We start from the raw sequence: 20,433 nt of genomic DNA, 5'->3' as shown, positions 1-20,433 counted from the left end.
GAGGTTACGGTTCAATTCTCAGGCAGGGCACATGCCAGGGTTGTGGGCTCAATCTCCAGTAGGGGGCGTGCAGGAGGAAGCCGATCAATGATTCTCATTATTGATGTTTCTATTTCTCTATCCCTCTCCCTTCCTCTCTGAAATCAATAAAAATACATTTAAAAAGAAATGTTCGTTGAAGTCCAGGCAGACTCTTCTTCAGAGAAACAAGATGCAAAGGAATACACAAAATACGTACCAATGTACACAAGATCCCACTGGTTATTTTATAAACTTAGACAATGGCTCTGAGGAAATCCACCTGGAAACCTAGATTCAGGCCAAAAGTCTTGGTAACCAGACTGTACTCATTGGCCAGGCTTTTGATACAGCTATTTCCTGGGTCTTTATTATTTTTTAAATTAAAAAAAATTTTTTTAAATAAACTTTTTGTGGAAAACTTCCAAATAACGTCTAATAATTTCTAAATAACTTGTGGCTTAAAAAGGAAGACAAAACTGAAGTGACAATTAGCAAGGACACTGGAGTGCTATATTTTAAAACCAATGAGACATACCAGGCCTTTTAAAACGAGTAAAAAAAGGATTAGATGATTGTTGATTCAGAAAGGTATTTAAGCATCAGGTCTAATTTTCTCATCTAGGCTGTATATACTTCTTGGGACTGTTATGACTCTTTTTAAGTCTTTTCCAGTGTGTGCTGGATAATGAGCACATGTCTGAGAAATACCCGACTCCCTGAGGCCGTGAGTCAAGGTGGCCCAGGGCGACCGACACTCAGCACCAGGAAACGAAGGTGCAGCCAGCACAGCACTGCGAGCAGGGGCCCTGCGGCCAAGGCAAAAGCAATGCCCGTGGGGAAAGGCGGCGTACGTGATTAACTGTGCATTGTCGTGCTTCTTCCGAAAGACCAGCTTGCGTCTCCAACGAAGAAATGACCAGAGGGTGGTGTATGGGTTTGTCGAAATTTCACACTGATCCCCATGAGTCCACACTTCCAAGCCCACGAGAGCAATCCGGATGTTGTAGGGCCGGTAAAACTGTTGGGTGAAAGAGAAAAGCTACAGCATCACCTTCATCCGCCAGTGCTAGGGAGGAGCTGAAACATCTTAGGTGGCTAAACAGCAGGCCATCGGATGGACATTGCATGGTCAGATGCCTCCACTTGTTTAGGAAGTACATGTGTTTATAAGTAGACATGCTTACTCTCAGAAGTTTCCTGCCCCATCACTGGAGGGGTCCAGCTTTTGTCAAGGCTACAAGCATTAGACTGCAAAGGTCCCAGATAATTGTCAGGGTTCCATCCAACCCAAAGATTTGGAAATTCTGTACATGAGACCTGACTCTTGGGACCTTAAAGCTACAGCTCTACCTAACCTTTATGATATACTGTATCTTTTATGTCATGTATAAATAAAACAAGATGACTATTGGAAGGTGTGGGTATAAGCAGTTCTTTGACTGGCATGCCCAAGAGACTGCTGAGGCAGTGACTTACAAAAAAAAAAAAAAAGTTGCATGTAAATCTAGGTCACATGAGCAAGAAGATACCATTTAATCCAAAACTGAATGATTTTCCCGACTGGCGAGGCTCAGTGGTTGAGCATTGGCCTATGACACAGGAGGTCAGGATTCGATTCCTGGTCAGGGCACATGCCCAGGTTGCAGACTCGATCCCCAGTGTGGGTTGGGCAGGAGGCAGCCAATCAATGATTCTCTCTCATCATTGATGTCTCTCTCTCTCTCTCTCTCTCTCTCTCTCTCTCTCTCTAGTAAATAAAAATATATTTTAAAAAACAAAATCACTGGATGACTTTGGATAGGTACTGCCCCAGCTAAAAACAGCAACTAGAGCACTTTCTATGCACTATGTACTGAGGCTTGGAGTTAAAACCTTCCATGTCCCAAGTCTCAGCAGAAAAATGGTGGAGCCAGGATTCGAGCCAAAATGATCAGATCTCAGAGGCCCTGCATGGCCCCACACTGCTTAAGCGTGGGCGGTTTTACAACCACACCATCCACTGCCTCCAAGACGCTGTGGTATAAGACGGGCTCCAGATTCAGCAAAACATCCGTTGATCTCAACGGAAATTTTGATTTTCCTGTTTTGGGCCAGGCCAACCATTACAGCAAATAAAAGGTTTGAATTCCAATTTGAACTTGCTTCCACTAAGGGAGCTTTTTAAGGACTTAAACTTGGCTTTTTCTCAGCTAAAGGAAAGCATTCTGGATTGGGTTCATGATTCAGCAAATTAGCGCGGTTCATTCCAGGTTTTAGTTCAACAACAGTTCAGTTCAAGTAGCTGGGTCAGCAGCCTCAGAGAAGCGGACTAGCCTTCTGGCCAGGAATGTTGAGGACAGAACTGAGACTGCTCCACAGAAGGGACCACGCTCTGAGGGCTCTCTCTCCTTCCGCCTTTCTTCAGCACCCTTGGCCGGTCCCCTCACCCAGGCCAGCCGGACAGGTCACAAAGGGGAAACCCAGCCGGGCAGGTCACAAAGGGGAGACCTAGCCAAGCCTGCCACCTGCCGTGTCTGCAGAACAATAGATGTCATGTGGGTGATAACAGAGCCGGCCTCCTGTATACCCCACAGGGAATCAGGCTTTTCTTGTTTTCCCAGATGTTAGTGTTTGGAGGACCATTTAGATGTTTATTGTTGAGCGAGTGGAGAGCTAGAGAGACTGGACTGCGCTCCTGGAACCCTTCCTTCCAGGAAATGCCAGTGTTTGACTTTCACCAGTCACTGACCACGGGCTTTCTGGAATTTTCAGAGCTATTTTTGGCATAGACTTGACTACCTGATGACATCAGAATACTACCAAATCTGCTTGTTAAATGTCTAGAAAATGTTTAAGTTCTCTCCTTTATATTCTAGTGTTTAGGAAAAAAATGATTTCTCCTTTGGATCTGGGACCCATGACTCCCTAGCCAGCCCAGAGTTAAAGCTGCAGGAGTTCTGTGAGCAGCCTGAACTTGTACAATGTTGTCAGAGTCTCAAAGAGACCTGTGACCCCAAACATGTTAGAACCTACATTTTAAAACGGCTGCTGGCCTATGAAGAGGCTAGATTACCTGTTCTACTATGTTTTGCACTATAACAAATATTTAAAAAAAATATTTGAAAGACCATGTCCCAGACCAGCTTGTTCTAATAAAAGTCGAGAATTTGGGCATTCCCTAAGAGCATGCTTGAAGGGCCTGCCCTGGGAAAGTCAGCCATGGGCATGGTCTCTCTGAAACAGGAAATCACTTTAGAACCGTTCACAGACACAGCCTACACAGATTGTTCCTGAAACAAGCCACTCCTCGTTTAACATTCTGTCCTTTCCCCTTGCTGACCTAGCTCAATTCTCTCCTCGGTCGGAGAGCTCCTGAGCTCTGTGCCTGGAAAGAACCTTAAAGCCTTAAAGAACCTTAAAGCATTCTTAAACCGAGCTCACGTCCTTGGTCTCCTGGGAGCCACTGCAGGGATGGAGAGAATAGATGAGAGGGCAGAGTTCTAGTCCTAACCCTGCTTCAGTCTGGAGCAGCCCGTTTATCTGACTTTTATACTGGATGGTTTTGAACTGGTCTCAGCCTATTAATAACCAGCGTTAGAGAGCTGAACCACCCTTGTGATTCTTACTATGATGGCAAGACTCCCTTTAGCAATAACCACCAGAAAACTGAACAGATACAGGCTTATTACTCACAATATCTGGAAATCACACAGCACACCTGAGAGGTGGCGAGTGGGGGTGGAGGAGGTGAGGGGAGAAGAGAGAGGAAGGGCCTGGGTTCAGTTTTTATTGGGGTGAGAGAAAAACACACAAGTACCCAAATGGCCTCTTACTAAAATCAACCACAGTCTCTAAGACGGAAGAGCCTCAGTGGAGGGAGGGGGCCTGGTTCTCCCCCATCCTGTAGAGGCCGGGAAAGCCCGCTTCGAAGAGGATGCCTCTAGGTAATGAAGGCCTGGGCACCCAAAGCTTAAGCCAGGCACGTGCGTTACAAAAACAAAATAAGCAAACAATGCCAGGGCTTATAATGCTTAGACAGTGACACAAGATTTCATTTTAAAAAAGATGTCACCTGTCTGGCTGGTGTGGCTCAGTGGCTGAGTGCCAACCTATGAACCAGGAGGTCAAAGGTCCATTCCCGGTCAGGGCACATGCCCAGGTTGCAGGCTCGATCCCCAGTAGGGGGCGTACAGGAGGCAGCCAATCAATGATTCTCTGTCATCATTGATGTTTCTATCTCCCCCTCTCTGAAATCAATAAAAAGTATATATATTTAAACAACCACAAAAAAAGGAAGCCACCACAAAAAGAAAAATGATCTAAAACCATTGATTTAGGCCAACCCCTCTATTTTATAAATTCAAAACAAAACAAAACTTCAAGCCAAAGAGGATGAGTCACTTGGCTCAGGTCACATAGTTGAGCTTCGCGAGTTCACCTGCGCCTCTGAGGCATTGCCGTTCCCTCTCAGAAGCTGGCTAGGCCGGCCAGTCCATCACACACGAGGGAGCTCAGGGGCCGTGTGAGCTCCTGTCCTCTGAGTGCTGGCACCGTTCCCACAAAGTACACACCTGGTCTCACCTTATCAACATAATTGGCGATCTCAATGAGCTTGTTTTTGGTGGCTTCCAGGTCTCGTCCATTCTTGGTAAACTAAATGGGACAAACAGAACTAGGTAAGACACTGGGGACTCTCTCAAAACCCCTCCCATGCCCATTACTTGTCTCTGGATTAGTTTTTACTTTCTCCCATCTTCTGTAAGCAGTCATTTTTACATAGCTGTCTCCTCACCACACACACACACACATGCATACACACACACATGCATACACACACACACAGTGTCATCTGAGGGAGAGCAGAGCTGGATCACATCCATCCTGGTATCCCCACCCATCAATGCCCAGCACGGAGTAGGCGTGCCATGATTATACAGTGAATTGAATTCTATTTCTCCAGCCCTTAAAGTCAACCTTGTTCTCCTGTCCTCCGAATGAGAAGGCCTCCCACAAACCCACTGGGTCTTAGAAGGGGGACCGATCTGACCCCTGCCCCGGGCATCATCCAACATAAAGCCACCATCCCAGGGGTTTCTGCAGGGCTCCTTTCATGTGATCTGTCAGCAGTGGTCAAATTGTTGCTGACCGCCTGCTCTACACAAGGCACTGGGCTTGGCACTCGGTGTGAGATCCTGGTCCTAGCCCAGAGGAGCTTCAGTTGCAACAGAGAGAGGGCCAGAAACAACTGTAATGGCAAGTTCTGTACTGATGGGGCATATTACTGAAATGGACTGAGAAAACATGGACAGAGATCATGGCCGCAGAAGGCCACAGGAGTGATACAGAGCGGGTGCTGGCATCGAGGATCCTAAGACCCAGGTTTGTCTGGCACGCCGCTCAGACGGACTGGCAGTGCCTTCTACGGTGAGAAGAACTCTGAGACTGCCTGGGGCTCTGCAGGAAAGAGTGCTGGGCCCAATTGGAAATGTCCGCCATGGGTACCAGGAAGAAGACATTTCATGATGCAGCCTCACATTTATCCTTCCAGCTTTAAAAGGATTGCCCTCTTTCAGCTGCAATGATGAAGGGAAGCATCCCGTGTAAAGATAAAATCTGCCACAACTGACCTACATTTGCCAGTGATGGGCATTTCCTGTCTGCTATCAGTGTTACACAGAATCCGGGTACCTATGTCATTTACCTTGGGCACACAACTATCTATGCCACTTCCATGCCAAACCTCCACGCCCTTCCTCCACCTCCTTCAGCAAGGATAACCAAACAGGAAATAAAGACCATCCAGATAAAACTCTCAGGGATATTGGTTGTGATGGTGTGTCTCTGCCATGAGGGAGAAAACCAGCGTTTCCTGATGACATTCCTGGGCTTCCTTGGAACTGTCACTCATCCGAACTGTCACTCATCCCACTTTCGCTAGTGTTTTCTAAGAGTTCAAGTCAGTATCAGGCATTATGACTTAGACTTTACAAGGTGTGAATCCTGGAGTTTCTCATTATACAGCCATCCCATTTCTAAATTGGTCTCACTGTGTAAAAAGTGTGGCAGGATATAGTGAATTTTTGTTATAAAATCAGAGTCATGTTTTATTGCCTTTCTAATATACTGCTCCTATCTTTAAGCAACTGTCCATTGAAGGAATGCACCATGTCATCCAGAAGAATCTCAAGCAGAGCCAGCAAACCTTTTCCTAAATGGGCAGATTGTAAATATTTCAGGCTCTGCAGCCATATTGTCTCTGTTGCATCTATTCAACTCGGCCATAGCTCAGCCATGGCATGGAAGTAAAACTCTGCCTACAAAAACGTGTGGGCTGTATTTGATGTGCAAGTTCTTGGCATTCCTGCTCTTACAGCTGTCCTGCCCCCTTCCACAACACCCCCTCTTGCTCTTCCCGCTCCTGGATTCCCCATTTTGCCTGAGGAAATAAGCTGAGACCCACCCAGGTGGCCCCACCTAGACCCAGGCAGTGAGCAGCTGCTTGGCCAGTTTTACTGCTGACAATACTCCCTCTCCCTCTCCCTCTCCCTCTTTCTCTCTCTCTCCTTCTCCCTTTCCCTCTCCCTCACCCTCAGCAGCAGCAGCACTATCTGTCTCTGCTCCCGGTGCAGCCCAGAGGAGGAGCTTGGCCTGTCTAAGCACCAGGTTATAAATCACAGATAAGGCTGCCCTCCCCCTCGCTGCCTTCCCATCCTTTCAGATTAATTGTCAGGAATACATTTCTGCCTGCAGAGGCCGAGGCCAAGAGGCCGCTGGAAGAGGGAGTGGGGGAGGGATTTGTGAGCCTGAGAACAAGCCTGGCCTATTGTATATCCCCTCCCCGATCCCCATGACTCATTCAAAGCCCAGGACCTGAGAAATAAGCCAGTTCCCATCCCCAGGCAGCATGAGCTCGCCTGCCTGTCTGTCAGGAACGCCTGGCTGCCGCTGAAGACAGCCCCTCTGAAAAAGGATGGTGGACCAGGCGACTCCTTAGTCCTGAAGGCATCCTGAGCGGCCAGTTTTCCTTGTGGGCGTTTTCTGCGACCTTGGAGGTCAAGAGACTAAAGATGCCCAATCCCTTCTCTGCCCTGCTTCTCTGATTTGCAGAGACTCACATGCAGTGGGTTTTAAAACCCTGCCCCAAGATTCCAGTGGGGAGAGTACAGGGCTGAAGGGGAGGGCCCCCCACCTTTACAACAGAGAGGCTGTGTTTCTGTGTGCTTAACTCCGGGGTCCCAGGAGCTTTCCTCTGAACAAAGGATTCCGTGGCTGAAAAAAAACTGGTTCATGAACAACTGCATTGGATGATCTGAGATGCGAAGTTAAAATGAAAACACGGCCTGGAGTCAGAAGAGCTCAGCTCTTCCAGCAACCCTCCCGCTAGGGGCCAGTGAGGGTTCCGCCTCCCAAGACCCTGGGGCCTTGGCCTTTGCATCAGCTTTGGATCCTGACCCCACCCTGCTCCCTAGCCTACACACACACACACACACACACACACACACACACACACACACATACCAGTCTTCAGAAAGGAAAACAAAAGGGGGGAAAGAGGCTGCTGAAAACCAATACCAACATCAGTTAAAAAGCAAAACTCTTCTCAAAGCAGAACACGATGTTCCCCAGGCCTGGGGTGCCCTTCGCCGCCACCTCTCTGCCCAGCTAACATCCTGTCCTTTAGGGCAGCTCAAGGCCACCTCCTCCTGCCAATGACCCACGAAGGCAGGCCTTCAGACCCGAGCTTCGAGACTGGGGACCAGGTAGAGCGGCCTTGGGAGGAGGCCCTCTGGGGAGCTGGTAACCAAACCTCGTGGATGGGGTATGAGACGCACTGGAGCTTGGGTAAGCCTTGGCCTCAGGGCGCCCAGGCGAGCATGCAGCGAGTGTAGAGCCCCATGAGTGCTCAGCTGCTCATGTTGTCCATGCCTAGATGTGCTTAGCTTTGTGGTCGAGTCGTTACATAACATGAGAATTGGGGGTAAAACATGGCTAATTTAGGCAAATCAAATGTGGGCTCTGGGGCCTGAACCCATTCTTCCGGTGTCACCTTCAACTTCACCACCTTGGAGAAGCTCTGCCAGTCTCCAAAGCCACCGTGTGGCTCCCTCATTGTCTGCATTTCTAATCCTCTGTAAGGACCATCCTAGCAGTTACCACACTGGGAACCAGTATGCAGTTCCCTGCTACGGTTGTCAGCTCTGTGACTAGGGGGCAGGTCTGTCGGTATTTCTTGGGGCCAAGTTCTGTGAGTACTGAGCTTGGCACATAAGAGAGAATCGAGAAATCACGGATGAATAAATGAAATGAAAGAGAGAGATGAGTGTTCACCCAATCTTAGAAGCCAAGGCCTGCGGGAGCCTGTCTAATTTGAGGCATATGGAAATGAAGGCCAAACAGCTATTCCTTTGCGTCAGCAGTTCTCCAACTTGCTTGTGTGTCAGAACCACCCAGAGGGCTTGTCAAAACTTAAGATTGCTGGACCCCAGCCCCACAGCTCAGGTTCAGTAGTTCTGGGGTACAGCCCAGGAACTGGCATTTTCACAAGTTCCAGGTGCTACCGATACTACTGATCCAGGGACCACATTTTGGAAACCACAGCTTCGGGTTTTCATTTAGTGCCGACCTGAGTATAAAAATGGACCCATACATGGGCAAGAAATTGCATTAAGTCAGATGACTCAGAATACACCTATTATCTGTGCAAAAAAAAAAAATAGTTTTTTAAATTTCTATAGAGAATTCAGATTCCCCAAGACCAAACACCGAAATCTAGAAGTCTTCAGACCCAGGCTAAGAAATGGTAATCCCGCCAATGCAATTGCACTGATTTTTAAAAAAATCTGAGTAATGTATCAGGACTAGAAGACTTTCCTTGTTTTTCTCTTCCAACCATGTTTAAAACAGCCAAAAGAGCCCTTGCTCAGAGTTAAGGTCAAAATCCTATGATGAATGGGAGGAAGATGAGTGCCTCAGCGTTCCCCCAGAGCAGTTGGAAATGTGGGATGGAAGCTATTAAGAGAGCAGTTCTGCTAAAAGCCACCGCCTCCCCCTTACCTCCGCAGCATCAGCCACGATGTAGAGCTCCACGTACTTCATGTAGTTCAAGTCTTCCCTTTTCATCTAAGAAGGAGATACAAGCGGATCAGAGCCTGGAGAAATGGTGACTTGGCCTCATTTCAAAGCAGTGGTGCTAGTTTGATTTTCTATGTGGGCACGTGGGCAAGCTCCAGCCTTGATCACCACCCCCTCCGCCTGCCTTGTTGGGTACCACCAAGCAGCTGCGCTGGGACACTGGGTGCTGTCCTCTAGTCCCAGCTGCCTAGTCCAGGAAGATCAGAGGCCAACACACCATGTGGGGGACATGCTGACATCAAGTTCCCCCAAACCATTTAAAACACATACCTCTATTGTGGGTGTAAGTAAACAAACACTTTGGGCATAAGGTTAAGAGGCTATTCAAAAACGGGAAGTATGCGTTCTTTCCACCTCACATTTTGAAGTTTCTGAAATTAGCATCTGAAGAGTATTTTAGACATAGTAGTGTTTTCCCCCAAAGCACTATTCTATCAAATACAAGGGTAACCCACACTCAACAATTTGGAATGAAAGAAAAAGCTATTTGTTCCTTTTACCCATCTCCCTTTACTTCAGAATAATCCCTGGATCCAAAGTAAGGGTCCTCAGAGGGGACAAGCCCATCCCGAGGTGACTCCCGCACTGAGAACTCACCCGGTGAGGTCGTTTCTTGATCTGGTTTGTAAACTGAAAGCCCCAGTCCCTGCTGGTGTTTCCAGAGTGCTCGAACCCACAGTTCCCGGGGGGCAGCTTGAGATGTTCAGATCTGTAAATAAGGTGATGGCTCCCACCGTCGGGGAGGGGCTCGATGATGTAGCTGAGGTTACTGTTCACCACAATTAGGCCTCTGTCAATAGGATAAATAGAATCTCTGGTTAAAGATTGAGACCCTGGAAAAGTCCCCTGCTCAGGACTCAGTTTCCCCACATGCAAAATGGCACAGTTCGTTGTGATCACTGGTTCTTTTTGTTTGTTAGTCCTCACCTGAGGGTATTTTTTCCACTGATTGTTAGAGAAAGTAAAAGGGGAGGGAAGGATGGAAAGGGAGAGAGAGCGAGAGCGAGAGCGAGAGCGAGAGCGAGCGAGAGAGAGAGAGAGAGAGAGAGAGAGAGAGAGAGAGAGATGTGAGAGAGAAATGTTAGAGAGACACATTGATTGGTTGCCTCCCACAGTGTCCTGCCCATCAAACCTGCAACCCAGGTACATGCCCTTGACTGGGAATGGAACCCAAGACTCTTCAGTGCATGGGCCAATGCTCTAGCCACTATGCACAAGGGCCAGGGCTAATCATTGGTTTTTAACCTTATTATGGAGTCACACACCCTTTGGCGAAAAGCTCTCCAGAGAATCGTGCACGTGTGTATATGTGGTATACACTTTCAGGTACTACAGCTTATCACAGAGAAGCTCAAAGGTTCTAAAAAGGCTGGTACAGGCACAGTTAATAGTTACAAATGTGGTAGGACCAGGATTCCAAAAAGCTTCCCAAACCCAAACATGGCATATGGTAAGTCACAGGTCAAAACTTTACAGACACAGAAAAAGATGGTACGCTGACCAGAGGAAGAACACTGGCCTGGAGGTGAGGAGACCTAAGTCCTGGCCTTAGCTTCAACGTGAAAGTGTCAATGCTCTTCAACAGCCTCTCTTAAATAATTCTGAACCTCAGTTTTTCCAGGCATAAATGCAAATGGTAATTTACTAACTCACGGGACTCTTGGGATGATTAAATGGGATGACAAGTATCTTTGTCCTTGGAAACCAGAGTTGAAGGCATCACCAAATGGCATTCCTCCTAGCCCCAACTTCCCCATGTCAGCAAGCCAGCTCTTTGGTAAAGTGACATCCACAACCAAGCATGTGCGACTACTCCTTCTCTTGATTCTAGACACTAGCTTTGAACGCAGAATAAAGATATATTTGGTTCATTATATTTACTCACTGAGCCCTTACTCTGTACCAGATATAATCTAGACATAATCGCTGTCCTCGAGTAATTCAAAGCCCACTAGAGGACAGACATTCATTCCACAAATATTTCCCAAACCCCTGCTATCGGCCAGGCATCCTGTTGTTGCTGAAGATGGTATAGCGAACAAAACAAAGTGCCTGCAATCACAGAGCCTGGGGTCTGGACATGGTAGTAAATCACTTAGTACAAACAGAGATAGCAAGAAGGTTTCATCATCAACACTGATGAAGGGTTGCATCAGTGAGGTGAGAAAAGAGTGCTACAACTTATTATTGATCACTATTGCAAATAATCAGTGGAAGGGTGAGTAACCCTGGCCAGTGTGACTGGAGCATCATCCCACACACCAAAAGGTCACGGGTTCAATTCCAAGTCAAGGCACATACCCAGGTTTCGGGTTCCATCCTTAGTCGGGGTATGTAGGGGCAGCAACCAATGATGTTTCTCTCTCTCCCTCCCCCTCCCTGTCTCTCTGAAATCAATGAAAACATATCCTCGGGTGAGGATTAAAAGAATTTAATCAATGAAAGGGTGAGGAGAAGCCCATTTGCCATCCTTGATGCAGTGACGTGACTACAAAGGGGGAGGAAGAAGCCCAGCATTGAGCTCCAGGGGCTCCACAGCATTTCATGTACTCCAAAACCGCAGGCTCTCATCACCCAGAAAACTCAGTTAAATTATCTCCTTGCCACTCCAAATTCAAAGGACCGCTCTACTCTTGTCAGCTGTGTTGACTTCCAGCCCCACCCGAGCTCCTCAGGACCCCCACCCAGGTCCTGCCCTTTAGGGAGAGCCTGGGATGCTCTCAGGAGACACACGCCAGATTGACCAGCAGCAGCCCTTCCTGGAACCATCCCTGCCTGACCTCATTCCGGTGCAGAGCCTGGCGGCTTCCAGGCGGCCTCACCCAGGCTGACACAGCAATCCTAGAACTATCCTGCCGCTGCCTGTTGGTGGGACACCCAAGGTGCTCCCTGGACAGCTAGGGGTGGAAATGGGGCAAAGAGCAAGGGTCACAGCCGCTCCCAAATCCAGACAGGAAAGGGCACAGGGCAGAGCTGCTACGGGCATCCTGTTCCCAAAGGATCTCTCATCTCGGCTGACCAAGGCCCTTCCCGTCACCTCAGTTTCTCCCGATAGCGATGAACTTTGCAAACACAGAGGGCTGGTCCACAGACCAGCTAATGCTATTGTGTAGGCCAGGCTGGGCTGTGGAGACAACACCCAGTGAATGGAAAGTTCCAGGTAGGGATTGGGGCAAGTTCCAGAGTAGCTGACGGAGCATCACTTGAATAGGCCTCTGGGCCAAGTGGACAGACACGATGCCAAAGTTTAGTGCACGGTGAATATTAATAATCACTGTGGTTATAAATGAATGAGCCTTTGCTAAGGACCAGGCACTTATTTTACTCTTTACACTGAGCATTTTACTCTTCACACCAGCTTCCATGATCCTTGCAAACATCATCCCCGTTATGCAAATGAGAAAACTAAGACTCAGCGAGGTTAAATAACCAACTCAAACTTACACAGGTAGCAAGGACCTAAGCAGTCAGGTGCCAGGTCCCACGACCTTAACCATGACCTCACTTGCTTCTGTCACAATAGCACTGTACAGTGGATCGGAAAGGTATCCCCAAGTTACAGATGGCTACAAATGTCGGGCACCAGCACCCCCTCTGAGGGGCCATTACCCAACCAGCCTAGCTGAAGTAAGACACCATCTTTCTTATTTCATCAACACTACGAGGTCCCATTTTACAGACGAGGAGACTGAGCTCAAAGAGAGATTAACTAACAAGCTCTCGTGAGATTGGGGCCAAAGAGTTAAGGTCTGGTAGATTCTTGACAACATGCCCTTAACCTTTACGCTGTCTCCATCAGTGAATTCCAAACCTATGGGTCAAAGTCTGCTAGGATCAGATCTCGCAGAGCTCTATCCTAGAACATTCTACAGAGTGCATTATAAATACAAATGTAGGAATCTTGGATTGGCACTTAAGTTACACAGCCATTCTTTGCACAGCCACACTCGGACCTGCAGCAGGGGGCCAGCTCGCACAAAGCCCCTACAATTCTGTTTCAGGGAGAGGGCAGATGACCGTTTGAGAAACACAGGCTCAGAAGGACACTGGAAGTCCTCTCAACAACAGGACTCTGTGGCCCTCCCCTTGTCCTCCTCGGGCCCCCCCCCCCCACCGGTTGTGGCCCCTAGTGACTCACCCCATGTCACAGTTGCAATCCTCCCAGACTGCCTGGGGTCGGGGGAGAGGCCTGGCACAAGTCCCAGCACCTCATAGCAACCACCAGCTTTGACAGTGGGAGATTTCTAAGAATCTGGTTCCTGGAGCCCTCCCCCATCACCACCCTCAGGTCCTGCTGGCTGCCCTCCTGTGAACACTCACCAACTGTTTATCCTTCTAGCAGCCTCGGTTGATCTAATTTGCTAAATATAAGCATGGCCAAGTTTCACCAGGGGCATGGGAGGGGGGCACAAGCTATTCTCCATTCCGCTCTCCATCCTATCCCTCATTGTTAAGAGCTTGATACAAATGAAACTGCACAGAAGAACCCTGGCAGGGCAGGGCAGGGCAGGGCAGGCTGACAGCAGCCCATTAGGGTTTGACCCCTGAGTGACTGCAGGGCTGGTCCACTAGCATGGTTCAAGGAACTAAACAAGACTGCTTCCTGGGAATCTGTCCATTCAGAGCTAAACCCAGGGGGACACACCCTGCCTCCCTATATCCTACAGGGGCCCTAGGAGGTAATCACCTTGTTACACTTCCTTGCTCTTCCTTAACCCCAATTTGCATACAAGTGAGAAGGAGTTAGGAGGAGCTTAGAAGGTGGCATAGAAGGGAGGAAAGAGGCAGACAGGTGATGTGCTCCCCCAAGGGTGGCACATGTGAAGAGCATGGCCTGGGGTGAGGCACATCTGGATTCCAACCCTGGCACTGCTGTCTCCTAGCTGTGTGATAAGTCACTCAGCCACGCTGCCCGTCTCCCAAGGTTGCTGTGATAATAGCAATGTTTACATTCAAAGTAACATTAAAAATAATAGCATATATTACACATCAGGGAAGGTACAGAGCCATTCGAAGCATGTGTATTGAGAACCTACAATCGTCAGGAACTATTCCAGGTACTGGGGAATGCAGCACGATGGGAAAAAATGACCCTGCTCTCAAGGAGGTTGCACCCATCACCCAATGATGTCACTATTGTTCCCATTTTAGAGGTGAGAAAATTTGAGGCTGGGGAACTGAAGCAAACTGTCAGGTTTTGAACTAGGAATTGTCTGATACCAGTCTACACAGGTCACAGTTTAATGGTAGTACTTCCTATGAGGGCTTACCCCGCGCCTGACTCAGAGGTAGCACTTGTCATCCATTCTGCATAAGAAAGACCAGGTATTCAGAGGAGGGTGGGCTTTGCCACTTATTGGCAGAGACAGGCAGGCATGGACTGGTTGTGTGTTTATGGGCCACCTCCTGTCCGGTGCCACCTCCCTGACATCTGCCCACTCGATCTGCAGAGCAGAACTTCCGGTCTACCCTCCTTTATCAGGTGAGAGGACAAAGCCCAGAGAACTTTCACTGTTTTCATTTTACACTTCTATATTATTTGAATGCTTGACACACTAATTATGTAATGACAATTCTTAATAAGCAGTTTCTTTAAAAATAAGTTGACCAATCAGATTTTTAAAAATATTTTTACTGCAATCAATATCTCTCCTGCTGACAGACAGTGGGCTAGGGACACACACACTCACACACACACACAGTGTCTCCCACAACCCACAGGTTCAACCAAGAACATTTCCACCCAGTGCTGCCTAGACTTCTTCACAAATAATCCTTGCTCCTTACATATCTACTCTGTGTTAGTCTGCCATGCATCTATGCAGATGAGAAGTCCTATAGACATTCAGAGGATGAGTTCTTCATTGGAGGCAGACTTGATGGGTATGGACACCCGACATCCCTAACAAAATGCTGTAGCACATCTTTTTACTGGTATTGTTTATAAGTATCCATAGCTTCCACTCAGTTCTCAAAGGGGTCAGAGGCCCAAATAAGATGACAAAATCACTTCATTACATACCTATGTTTTTTTCTTGCAAGGAATATTTCTAACGGGACACACAGGACACTGATAACAATGCCCACCTATTAAAAGGGAAGATTCTGTAAATTCAGGGTGAGAGACCCACCTTTCATTGTACACTCTTGTACTATCTGAATTTTTTTTCTATGTATTACTTCTTCAGTTGAAGTAGATAAAAAACTGGTTTGGAGGGAAGTGGGGGCCTAGCAACCATCTAGAAACGCAGCTGAATTCCTCTGTATCTGAAGAATCCACTTGGTATAAGTCCTACCTACTTTCTCTCCAATCACAGGAGCATGTTTCCAGGACAAGCTCAATTGCTAAAAGATTTTCCATTGCGACATCGCTTTATGAGCCAGGGTGGGGGTGGGGGACTTGAGTGTTACACGGGTCTGAAGGCTGCAGCTGCCGCAGCTGCTCCTTCCCGAGTCCGAATGGAGCCATCTGGCACGAGTCTCCAGTTCTTAAATCAGCCGAGTCCACAGACACCCTTGGTTGCTTAAGGTGTGCAGTGAGACGGCTGGGAAAGGAAGGCGGGTGGGCCCCACCAGAGGGAAGCATGCAAAACAGAAACACATGGGCAGCTCACCCGGTTTCCCCCTGTCAGCTCGGCTGCGGGAATGATTTACAAGAGGCCAAGCCAACTTCCCACCGCTCCAGACCAAGGGACAGAGGAAGGGGCGGAGAGATGCAAGTCACACCTGCATGCTCCCTTTCCTGCTTCTTGGGAAAGATGGTTGTTTACTTGCAGACTGCAGGTGGCCTTGGCTGGGCCTGTAAACACCACCGGGAGGCCAGTTGGCTTGGCTCACCAAGACACTTGAGTAGGGGGACTGGAGGCCACTGTTATGGCCCAGCCAGAACTTGTTTCCTGCCTAATTCCCTCTGGCTGACTCACCGTGAAGCCCTACAGAGGAGACATGGCCCGATATATAAACAAACACACGGGATCTACAGCCTAGCATCTGCATGTGAACCTAGGTAAATCTGATCAGTTCACCGTTATAAAATGGTGTAAGACGACAATAATTGCATATGCTTGTGCAGTTAACATAGCACATCTCATTCTCTACCATGCCTGTCACTGATGCCCATTTTGCAGGTGAGGAAACTGAGGGCCCAGAAAAGTACTTTTCAATGCCTGTCTTTCCTCCATCTGAGTAGGGCATGGGCAGAGAGCAAGCACTCACTATTAATATGCTGAATGAAAGGAACAATTATTAAATGAATCAGCTGACAGAGAATAAGGGTACACAGTGGAAAGACCTACTGTGTCATAAGAGGCAGTCATGTGCATATCTTCCCAGTTCTGCCTGCAGTACCATCATGCTGTCTACTTTCCATTGCTCATGGCGGAAATAGCTTTACCAGCACATTGGCAGATGCTACGCATCAGGGCTTTTTCTTTTTCTTTTTTCACAAAGACAATGTATCAACACCTTAGGCCTAGGTATCACAATAAAACCCAGAAAATTAGCCTGACTGGTGTAGCTCCAATGGTTGAGCATTAACCTGTGAACCAAGAGGTCACTGTTCAATTCCTGGTCAATCCCTAGTAGGGAGTGTACATAAGGCAGCCAATCACTGATTCTCTCTTATTACCGATAGTTCTATATCTTTCCCTCTCCCTTTCTCTCTGAAATCAATGAAAATATATTAAAACAAAAACAAAACAAACAAACAAAAAGAAAACAACAGGCAATTAAAATAGGGAGTTTTCAGATCATCTCTTTTCCAAAAGAAAGGGAGTGTGGAGAGAGTCTAAACAAGTGGTATTTACTAATTCAATATACATGTATTGGTCCTACTATATCCAAAGCACTCAGGTAGGCTGGAGAAACAGATATTGGAGACGGAATTTATACTGTCAAGGAGCATACATTCTCAGGGACAAACTGGGGGATCTTAGTAAAATGCAGATTATAACCAGTAGGTCTGGGTGGGGCCAGAGGCACTGCATACTGAGCATGCTCTCAGGAGACGCTGGCCCTCTGCATGCCACACCCAGGAAGCAAGGGTCGAGGAGGTGACTAGGTGTTCCTATGTGACAGCCAGTTGTAAACATTAGGTATCTATTAATCCATCCAAACCTCACAACACTAGGAGTATATTTACGTTTTACAAATGAGGCAGACCATTGAGACCCAAGGTGGCCCAGCAGGTCAAGGGCCACTGGCTCACACCCAGGTAGCCTGGCCCAGAGAATGAAGAGTCACTCTCTCTCCCACGTGCCTCCTAGGCGGAACTTTTCCGTTGACTTTCCGTCTTGAACATTATCCTTGCTTCTCCTTTCTCTTCCCACCCTCTCTCTTCACTGCTATTTCGTTTTTTTTTTCCACCTCTAAGTACTTCTACCAGAGAAGAGCAAAGGGGAAGTGGGAATAAATGCTCCAACTCATCAGTTTCAAGTGTGTGGACACCACCGTTTATATTCTATATTCTGATGCTTTGACATCTGCTCCCAAGGTTAGCCAATTTCTTGAGACAGTAAGCATGCATTTCAAATGTGGCTTTCACCCTCTGGGCCACTATCCCCCTGCCCTGTTCACCCCAGGCCAGGTACCAGACAACTAGGGACAGCCCTTGAGCCCCAGATCCCACAGAACTTATTGACACTAATCCCAAGCCTTGCCTGTTCCTTCCTGCAGAAGCCACAATGAAGACTCTTGCCATATCTTCCTTTCCCCCTCTTCCTCCTCACTGACCTCTGTGCTTTCAGTATTGCCCGCCCCCGCCCCCATACACGCATGCATGCACGCACACACAGCAAGCCCCTCTTTGGATCTTGAGTACAGCCAACTGTCTCTTCAGGGGCATTCGTCCCTCTCCTAATCCAATGCTTCACCATACCTGAGTATCACGGAAACTCAAGAGTCTCGAGTTCATTCCCAAGCTCGGCCCTTCTCAGAACTGGCTTGCATACACACCCAATGGACGGCTTCTCCAGGCCCCTGCCCAAGGCCAGCTCTGCTGCCCCGAGAATCCCACTCCTGGGAGAGAGCCAGGTGTCTCCAGCACTGTCAGGGCCTCTTACCTCATTCCCCGGCAGGTGCTGAGCGTGACACTGGACTCTTCCGCCTTCCGCACTGTCCCATGGTAAAAGCAGTGATCCTAGTCAGGAGAAAGGGGAGGTCAGGCCCAGCAATGTTAACGTCCCGTGAGGGTCACGGGTGATCATATTTGCAGCCTAACCTGACAACCGGCGGACAGCTTTCCAAGCCTCCACTTTACCTGATCCTCATCACAGCCCTAAGAGGTGGGACGGGACAGATGTCATCTTCCCCAATGAACAAAGAAGCTGAGGCTCAGAGGAGCACGGAGGTTTGCCGCAGGTCCTTCTTCTAGTGCAGGACCAGGATTTCAGAGCCAGTGCAGAGTTCTTTCCATGATATTGGCCACAGGAACACTGGCTTCTGAAGAGCCTGCCTCCCCACTAGAGGCATCGGGCCCACGGGCCATATAAGGCCCATGAAATCATTTGGTCTGGCCCTGTCAAGTCATTAGGGGTGAGTTAATGAAATGTTTGACCAAATATAGCAGGCTAATTTTTAAGTTGTTAATTTGTATGGCCCACAAATGATGCTACAAATATCCAAATGGTCCTTGGCAGAAAAAAGGTTCCCCACCCCTGCTCTATAGGGTTGAAGAGTGTCCCACCAAATTCATGTCTACCCAGAACCTCAGAATGTGGTCATCTTTGGAATAGGAGCTTTGCAGATGTAATTAAGTTAAGATGAAGTGATACTAGACGGGTGTGCTTTTAAGAAGAGGCAGAGATTGGAGTAATGAAGCTACAGGCCAAGGAGCACCAAGGATGGCCAGGGGCCAGCAGAAACGAGGAAGAGGCCAGGAAGGAATCTTCCCTAGACTACAGAGGGAGTGTGGCCCAGCCAACACCTTGATTTTGGACTTCTAGCCTCCAGAACTATGAGGAAATCCATTTCTGTTGTTTTAAACTTCCAAGTTCATGGTGCTTTGTTACAGCAGCCCTCGGAAATGGAGACCCAACTTTTCTGTACCTCCCTGAATCCCTGCATGCCTGAACTTGGCACCTGCATCTGCGGATGCCAGAGGCCCGATGCTGCTCTCTAGTCAGTGTGTCTCAGGGCCATGTGGCCTCCCAGCCCGGCTGGATTCCTCCATGACTACGAACATCTGCGGAGCACTGCGTGTGCCAGGCCCCGGGCGAGGCCCCAGAGACACAACAATGAACAAACAGAGCTCCGGCTTCAGTGGGACTCACGGTCTGGTGAGAACCAATCTTAACGAAAAAGCCCTACAGAGGTATAATTACAAACCATGAAGAGTGGCTAGAAATAAAGGTTGGAGATGCCAGCAGAGGGATGTACAAGTAGGGCAACCAGAGCATGTAGGAGGCAAACCAGGACAATGCTGAGAGGGCTACAGAGGGTGCAAACCGGGGCTGTCCTGGGCCCAGTGAGGGGTGGTAACAAGGGCCGGCGCTACAAGCTCCTTCCCAGATGGTTGAGAGAGAGAGAAGCTGGTCAGAAGAGAGAGAAGATAACCCCAGGGCAGAGCCAGATCCTGAACAGGTAGGTGTTATAGGAAGGATATAAGCTACATAGCTGCTGGAAGCTTCCTCCCCCACCCACCACAACACCCTGAGGCTGCACAGTCCCAGCGATCCACCAGCAGGATGTTCCTTGGTACCCAGCAGACAGAAATGTGACCTAGGTGACAGCGACCCATTCGACTATCTTCTCTGGCTCCATCTCCTGCCCAGGACTATTTAATTAATAGCCTAATAATGAAACTTGAGCGTTCTGGTATGCCCAGGCCAGGTTTAAATGCAAGCTCCATACCGACCAGCTATGTGAACAATTGCACAACCTCTATCTGACCTCAAGTGTTAACTAAAGAGGTGAATGCAAGGTTACTGGCCTGGGGCAGCTGGCAATAAACATTAGTGATCTTTTGTCCAAAGCAGAATGTGGCCTCCAGGGAGCAGCAAGCCCATCAAGGGGATGAATCTTTGGCCTGTGCTGTGCCAATTCTATGCCCTGCCCAGCTGAGCCAGGCAGCCAGGTCTCAGTGGACAGGCCAGGCTGGCACTCCACTCAGGGTCAATCTCAGTCCAGTGCTCTTTCACCTGCTCAGACACAATCTGCTACACACAGGGTGGCTCCTCCCCGATTCCTGTCCAGGCAGTCAGGAGGAGGCAGTTAAGGATTTGAAACAAGTCAAATCCTGACCTTTAGTGAGGCACAAAGAAAAGTCACTGTGCCAGGGACATCCTGCAGCACTGGTGAAAGAGG

The 20,433-nt window shown here is 48.4% G+C and overlaps 1 protein-coding gene across 1 annotated transcript in view; it reads right to left on the bottom strand.

The window, feature by feature from the left end:
* ADAM19 (ADAM metallopeptidase domain 19) overlaps nucleotides 1–20,433 on the bottom strand; it is a 74,807-nt gene that overhangs the window by 20,172 nt on the left and 34,202 nt on the right. Inside the window, exons 5-9 of the mRNA XM_036425026.2 lie at nucleotides 18,192–18,268; nucleotides 9,730–9,922; nucleotides 9,055–9,120; nucleotides 4,582–4,653; nucleotides 873–1,039 (exon numbers count right to left, since the gene is read on the bottom strand). Coding sequence (XP_036280919.1) covers nucleotides 873–1,039; nucleotides 4,582–4,653; nucleotides 9,055–9,120; nucleotides 9,730–9,922; nucleotides 18,192–18,268 — 575 coding nt within the window. The remainder of the gene's footprint in view (nucleotides 1–872; nucleotides 1,040–4,581; nucleotides 4,654–9,054; nucleotides 9,121–9,729; nucleotides 9,923–18,191; nucleotides 18,269–20,433) is intronic.

Source organism: Pipistrellus kuhlii, unplaced genomic scaffold (assembly GCF_014108245.1).
Source record: "Pipistrellus kuhlii isolate mPipKuh1 unplaced genomic scaffold, mPipKuh1.p scaffold_m20_p_8, whole genome shotgun sequence".
In the NCBI taxonomy this organism is placed as follows: domain Eukaryota; kingdom Metazoa; phylum Chordata; class Mammalia; order Chiroptera; family Vespertilionidae; genus Pipistrellus; species Pipistrellus kuhlii.
This window is presented reverse-complemented; position numbering and strand designations above follow the sequence as displayed.